This window comes from Priapulus caudatus, unplaced genomic scaffold (genome assembly GCF_000485595.1).
Source record: "Priapulus caudatus unplaced genomic scaffold, Priapulus_caudatus-5.0.1 Scaffold48, whole genome shotgun sequence".
In the NCBI taxonomy this organism is placed as follows: domain Eukaryota; kingdom Metazoa; phylum Priapulida; class Priapulimorpha; order Priapulimorphida; family Priapulidae; genus Priapulus; species Priapulus caudatus.
This window is the reverse complement of record NW_014577109.1, coordinates 71158-79095: the sequence shown is the minus strand read 5'-3', so window position 1 is coordinate 79095 and position 7938 is coordinate 71158. Positions and strand designations below refer to the sequence as shown.

At 44.5% G+C, this 7938-nt stretch overlaps 1 protein-coding gene across 3 annotated transcripts in view; it reads left to right on the top strand.

Moving 5' to 3' along the window:
• Positions 1–4736, top strand: part of LOC106820815 (serine-aspartate repeat-containing protein I-like) — a 48073-nt gene extending 43337 nt beyond the window's left edge. For all 3 annotated transcript variants that reach the window (XM_014825384.1, XM_014825385.1, XM_014825386.1), the window contains one exon: positions 3430–4736. In XM_014825384.1, coding sequence (XP_014680870.1) covers positions 3430–3476 — 47 coding nt within the window. In that variant the 3' untranslated portion in view covers positions 3477–4736. The remainder of the gene's footprint in view (positions 1–3429) is intronic.
• The last annotated feature ends 3202 nt before the right edge of the window (positions 4737–7938 follow it).

Below are 7938 nucleotides of genomic sequence, written 5' to 3'. Positions count from 1 at the left end.
AAAAAAAAAAAAATTTGTTATATTTTTATTTTATTTTTTATTTATTTTTTATTTGCTGCAGGCTTTCGCGGGCCGCACAGAACCCCGTAGAGGGCCGCATGCGGCCCGCGGGCCGCAGTTTGCCCACCCCTGGTATAGAGGATGATCGGATCCCCAAACATGTCTTGTATGGTGAGATAGCGACTGGCACCAGACCCACTGGAAGACCTGCTCTACGTTTTAAAGATGTCTGCAAACGAGACATGAAGGGCAGTGACATCAACCTAGAAACATGGGAAGCCATGGCAGCAGACCGCAGCACCTGGAGGCAAATCGTAGGGTCAGGTGTGAAAAGACGTGACAAGAAGAGGGATGAGCAGTGGACAGAGAAAAGACACTCAAAAACGAGGAACAGCATCTCCATCGCAGCTGGATCAGGTGTATACATGCAGCATCTGCAACAAGGCCTGCTGTTCCAGAATAGGACTGCATATTCACAGAACGCGCTGCAAAGCCTAAGGACGAAACCACGGCAAAAAACTCCATCGTCTCCCGAGACAGACGGATGCCAACAATATATTACCACATACATGGGCTCAGCAGTAAGTGAGTGCCTCATGATATCTCTCCCCCGTACATTCTCTTTTCTCTATGCCATTCCTCCTCTACCCAATTTCCTCTCCCTTAGCTGTCTGCTAATGCGTCCCATATTTGTACCCTGGGCGTGGCTTTTCCGTGGTCACGTGTCCTGGTGAGTTCCACGGTGACAGGTTCCTGGTTCCACGGTTCCTGGTGAGCACGGTGATGTCATGCAGCCCAGTATCAAATGCGACACGTAGACCACTGTACTTTTATATAAACTTGAACACTACGGACTACGGAGGGATCAGCTCTAGAAAATGTTTAAAGGCTATTTTACTAACAGGACACAATATACTGCAATGGGGGACATTCGCTCATCTATTCGTGCAGTGACATGCGGTGCTCCACAAGGATAGCCACTAGGTCCACTTTTCTTCTTGGTCTACATAAATGATCTCCCATCTGCATATATTTTTGCTGGAAGACTGTTCGCGGATGACAAATACAATGCATATATTCATACAACATCTATAACATAAAACTGGCAAAATTTGTATGTATGTATGTATGTATGTATGTATGTATGTATGTATGTATGTATATACATAGAGTTGACAGAGTATCTGATCATATAGCTATGCACATTCACGCTCTATTCAAAATAATTGGAAAAAGACTAGGTTATTAATTATTTGAGAAACCGTATATACACACACACACACACACACACACACACACACACACACACACACACACACACACACACACACACACTATATATATATATATTATTATTATTATTATATACTATATATATATATACGTGTGGACTCTCCTTGCAAGTTCAATATCTGTCAGACGCTTTAATACCGTATGCTTGTTATTTCTCTCACAAATTGATAATAATGTAAACGAAGAAGCTCATGTTATAGTCATGTCCTCGCATGACCTGAGAGTGTCATTTTGCGCAGTAACCTAATGCTATTATCTCTAGCTTGTTAGTCAGTGAATATGCTGGAGTCGTAATGGAGCCGCCTACCTATTTATTATCTATTTATTTTAGTAGTGATCCAACAGGAAAAATTTCCTATTTGCATCTCATACTCATGTTGTTACCAGGTCAGCGGTGTCATCACCTCCAATTAAATGTGTACAGAATGCGGAGGAGTTTCGCGCACGTTTACCGTGAAAGTATAGGAGCAGCACAGCAGCAGCTTACAGGGATGATATATTAATTCTCATCCTGAATGTATTGTGGGGTGTACGACTCGCCTAATGCTGCTCGTTTCTGCTAATTAACGTTTCGTACAGCCAGCAGTGCAAATGACTACTTGTGTTTCCATGTAGGCCGCCTAATGTACTGCACGGTGGTGGTTTATTTCATCTACCTTCATTATCTGAGCTCATCTTTGCTAGGTGTGCTGAGTAGTGTGTGTTTAAGATATAAGACTGGCCCATTATCTCGTATTAGCTGATGACCGCTTGCAGATTATAGCTAGGCTGGCACATAAGCCGAGACATCTGAAGAGTTGTGTCAGGTGTTGGAACCTGGACTAAATAGAACGATAGCTCTTAGTAATTCGTTAGTAATTCGTCGATGATAATACTTTACTGTTACACATTTACTGTTGTTTTTAACATTATTACTGACAGCGACTATGTTTTATCCTACCATACCTATCCCTACGCTACTAGCCGTACCCTGTCCCACCCTCACCAGTTCTGCTACACACACGCGCGCGCACGCACGCACACACACGCACGCACACACTCACCCGCACACCACACAAACACACATATGATACGATATCATGTCATGCCGAACCGTACCGTAACGTAACGTAATCTAATGTAACGATCAGTGCCCCCCACCACACACACGCGCGCTTACACGCGCTTACACGCATGCACACACATACATACACTGCGCTAGCGCGCAAACACATCACCCACACACATAACAACACATCACACAAACGTATAAAACATCACACACAACAAACAACACAACACAAACAATCAACACACGCACGCACGCGCGCGCGCACACAGACAGACACCCCCCCCCCCAACACACACACACACACGCACGCGCGCGCGCGCACACACGCAGACAGACACACACCACACACACGCACGCACGCACGCACGCACACGCACATGCACACGCGTACACACACACACTATTCAGGTTTGTGCTGTGGCAGGATCTTAGGCTATCGGTCCTTCCGCATGACTTGCTGTCTGTGGCGCCTGTCGGTGGTCCTCTGGTGGCACGTGGCGACACTCGTTCCGCTCCTAATAGTGATTTATTTGTTTTTACCGCCGTGTCATCCACGATAGAGAGTCGCGAATTGTGAATACTCTACCAGCCACTTGCTACGCAATCTTGGTACTTGGAGAAAATGACAGTGAAGCGATGCGCTGAGCGTGGGGTCGAGTATGGCAGCAGTGAACCTATCTGCGTGATACTGTTGCTTCATTGTGATAGAATACGGACTGGCGACCCCACTCGTACCTTGTATTCTTTGTTCCCGTATGCTGCCATGTATAGTGCGTAATAAGCAGCAAGCTTTACTTCACGTCACCTTTCCTAGAAGTAGATTAAACGACAATGCTAAGATTTAGCCTGACAATTAACTGCGTTTTGCTGGCTTCTACCAAATTTGACGCGCGGTTTCGATTCTCTTGTCTCGTGTTTCGTGCAAAAGTAAGAGGTGTTTCGATCTCCCTCCCGTGCAAAGGTTTCATTACATATCTTCTTCTGAAAGAATAATCAGAACGGTGTCTGATGTGATTATTTCTACACTCCGCTGCCGCGCTTTGCTTCTCGGCTTTGTTCTATAGTGCTTCTCTGTTCTTTGGCAGGTCTGCGGGACTGGTGCACGGCAGCGCTGGATGAGGTGGAAGCGTGAAGTGCAGAAGACAAGAGTCTTCTAGTGGGAAGTGGTGTCGCACTGCGACATCAGTGAAGAACAATCAAGACTTCTGCATAGGACAAGCGGCGGTCCAACTGTAGTTTTTTCCACACGTCTCACTAAGTTTTCTTTTAGCCTGTTCGGTGTTGCACATTAGCATATATTCGAGCTTACTAGAGAGAGTTGGTAAGCGTCCTTTTGCGTCAGATGCCGTTGAAGCAAAACGTTGGCACAAGATGCAAAGGAAAATGTAGACACGGTCACAGTTGTAAACAGTGTATATGTCTCGAAACAGCTACGGCCAGTTTACTCGTTTTACGCTGTGTGTATTTTTTTAAATTCTGAACAGTGATTTCTTTCGAATCGCATACACCAAAGAGTAGAGTGCAATATAGCAATCCAACACTTTTCATTTTATTTGTGTTCCAAACAGATTATGATGTGGCTTCGGGTGTATATCCCTATGTATTCGCTGCATTGCTTTGCGCTCGTACCTTCCAAGCCTCGGCAATGAAAGACTTCCCGAGTCAGTATTGCTTGATAATCACTTCATCGCAGTTTCGATTTAATATTGACGTAGCCATATCATGTTTCTTTGTCGAACAAAGAAATATGGCTCCGTATGCCAATAAAACAGAGTCATCATGGAAGACAACGCACGGCAGGAATGGTATTGCCAAATTTGAGTAAATTAGTTCATCCAGTCCCGGTGTCAGATGTCATAGTGTCCACGTCTCTCCCCTTGGTTGCTATCGAGCGTTGTGTAGCGATCATAGCTTTATTACGTAGCGTCTCCATTTTATACGTTAATATATATTCTTCCGGTGGCATGCATCTTAAGCGGATGTAAGTTATAATGCTGCCGTTGTTTTGTACCGGCTGATGTTAATCCTGACTGATGTCATTCCGCGTTGTTTTCAGTCGATGTTAAGGAAATAAACCCGCGGGCCCTTTCGGCTATGCCCATAGAATGTTCGAGCTTTAGAGTACGTCGAAGCCATCACTTGTCATTATTAGTGTAGGCTCGTAATTTAGTGGTGAGCAGGACAGTGGCATGGTTTGTATGCAAACTGGTTAGCTTGCACACCGTGAACACAACAGCTGCCACCGGTAACGCACTTTCTGCGCCATTTGCAGTATTCTAGTTGCAGTATTATTTTGCACATGTAGGTAGCTTTGTAATCTGTATATGTACTTAAATTTTTACTCGAGGTTAGTGAATGATTCGCTAATACAAGAGCACGTAACTTGTAGGAAGTATTGTCTTGCTTTTTTTTCTTGTGTGTATGTCTACATCTTTCAACCATGGCGGCAAGAATTTCAATGGTTTTACCGAAAGTGTTCATATGACCATATACGAGGCGCTGCAAATATACATAGGTGCATCAAGTATAAAGGGCAACGGTCAAATGTTTCACGATAAAATGCTATGTTTCGGATAGTTCTCCAAAATTAGGTGATATGGGCAGTACGTTGCACACACACGCACGCACGCACGCACGCACGCACGCACGCACGCACGCACGCACACACGCACACACAGAGAGAGAGAGAGACAACACACGCACGCACACACACGCACACACACAACACACACGTTGCATGCATGCCTTCACGGCCCGGCTTCAACGTATTCTGAAGTACGATGCACTGGAACGGAAATATTAAAAACTATATTATTTTTCATAATTATGTACTGATAGTATATACAATTTTGTAAACAATGTTTTATTAATTATCATACTCATAATATATATTTTAGATACTTTAGTCAAACATCAGCTTTAGCTACATTCTTCTTTGAAATTTACAAATTGACCTTTTAAAATTATCAGAATTGGTTTGCTTTCAACATAGCCTGAAAATGCAGGAAATGTCATTTCCAGGCTCTAAATTTCAAAAAATTTCTGGGAGAGTACCCCCATACCCCCCCGCATCGGCTTCGCGATCGCGGCGTTAGCCATGCGTGCTTGCGGCACACACCATAACCGCCACTCTTGATAATATCACTGGGTGATCCTACATTTTTCTGCAGTAGCACATTTTGGGAGGCCACTACGTCCCTGGATGTGTTGGTGGGAGAACACTTGAATTTATGCAATCGCGATCGTGTAGGCTGTTCGTGTAAACCCTCATTAAAATTACTACGTATTTTGAAGTGTGAGGCAGTATCTCTGCATTGTTTTTATTATGGTATTTTGTATCATAAGGTAAGAGAAAGAACATGTGTTCAATTGAAGGCCTGCAATTATTTAATCGGGTCGCTGTAGTTGTGGCAGTAGTGTTCCTAGTAGACGCAGTAGTAATAGCGGCAGAAACACCTGGTGGAGCTGCTTTATTCCGAAATTGCCGACTACGCAAAGTGAACTGCCTGCGCAGGTTTGGACACTACCTGCTAGCAGGTGACAGCACCATGCAGTAGAGATGGTTCCACAGACGTGGATTAACTCTTAACTCTGAGTTAAATTCCTTAACTCTGAGTTAAAAGTTAACTCAGAGTTAAATTCCGTTCTACAGTCGTGGATTAAGTTTAACTCTGAGTTAAACATGCCTAACTCAGAGTTACTTAACTCAGGATTTTATCCATGTTTATGAAACCCAAATTTAACTCGGAGTTTACTAACTCAGAGTTATAGTGAGTTTAACTCAGAGTTAAAGTTAATCCACGTCTGTGGAACCGGGTCCAGCGTTGCAGATACTAAGCGCGTGGGTAACCAACTGTGTGACTCGTGAGGTATGAGTGCCCGGGTATGGGAAGTGAGTGCGTGTGTCTGCCGTCGCGTTTTATTGGCTTTTCTAGTAATGTTGCGACTAAACTTGTCATTTGACTCGAGTTTTTTTTTCCAGGAACACGATTTGCCTTTTTGCATTGAAGCGCCTGAAATTTCGTGTGTTGCTTTTACCGCGACGTGTGATCCCTCTGCTGTTAGATCATTTCATGCATACGCGCGGACAACAATTGCTGTCGTTGGTCGCAAATCGAGTCTTACTTTCACATAGCCATCAAACGCATATAATAGTGCTGATTTTCGGCTGCTATTACGCTTAAGCTGCCGCCGCATGTCATGACAATCGATTCCGTTATTTTATTCCTTGCGTAGACAGTATTCGCCGATAAAATAACGTTTGTTGTAATGACGCAGCTTAATTCTATACATATGTATGTTTCTTTCCGATCGATTCTTCTTGGATGGAAGATGCATATCGTAAACAGCGTGGTTACGTTGTATAAAGTAACACCAGCCAGTACGTTTATATCTGGTTTTCCGTATTCTGAATCTATATGGGAGATCAATCTGTATGAAGTTATCTATAATGACGTAAACGTGGTGAAATGAACCAGATACCAAAGTTTGCCTTTGCCTTGCGTCGGATTACTGATTCGCCTTGCGCAGAAATTCTCTGTTTAAAATTATCTGAAATTAACAAAACACTATATTATCAAGACCTTATTATCTGATATTATCTGCATAACTGTTAAATGTGTGAACAAGCACAATATAGTCACACGTTGCTCTTGTGCTTGCCCCGTCATCTATTCGTGGAACGCCTATTACTAAAACCAACGCGGAACTAGTCGTTAACACGCAGGTCTTCGGGCTGAAAGTTCAGATGATCGATTCACATCTTGACCATTGATGTCGTGTCCGATATCAAGACATAGTAGCTACATGTCGTCCTTGGGCAAAGAGTAAGGCGTGTTTAGCCTTCCTAAATAGCGTAATGTGAAGGTATAGAAAACAGTTAGTGGTTGATCTTGCATGTGATTTAGAAATCTAGTTAACTCGTGGAGGATCACACTGCTAGACAGATTAATCACGAAGGATCAATAGATATGACCATGTTTAATGCATATACGGAGGAAAGGCAATTGGATAGCACTTCAATTCTTTCCCTGGTGCATTTATGATCGGGAATCTGGACCAATATCGATTCTCGTAACCACCACAGACACGGTCTATGGCGGCAGCGACTTGCACCTCTGCATCCCCACATCCCCGTATCCCCGCATCCTCCTATTCTCGCATCCTCCCCCGTCCGTATCCCTATACCCACCACCCAACTTCCCCGTATCCCCATACCCACCACCCAACATCCCCGTATCCCCATACCCAACACCCAACATCCCCGTATCCCCATAACCACCACCCTACATCCCCTTATCCCCATAACCACCACCCAACCTCCCCGTATACCCATACCCACCACCCAACATCCCCGTATCCCCATACCCACCACCCAACATCCCCGTATCCCCATACCCACCACCCAACATCCCCGTATCCCCATAACCACCACCCAACATCCCCGTATCCCCATAACCATCACCCAACATCCCCGTATCCCCATAACCACCACCCAACACCCCCGTATCCCCATAACTACCACCCAACATCCCCGTATCCCCATACCCACCACCCAACATCCCCGTATCCCCATAACCACCACCGAACATCCC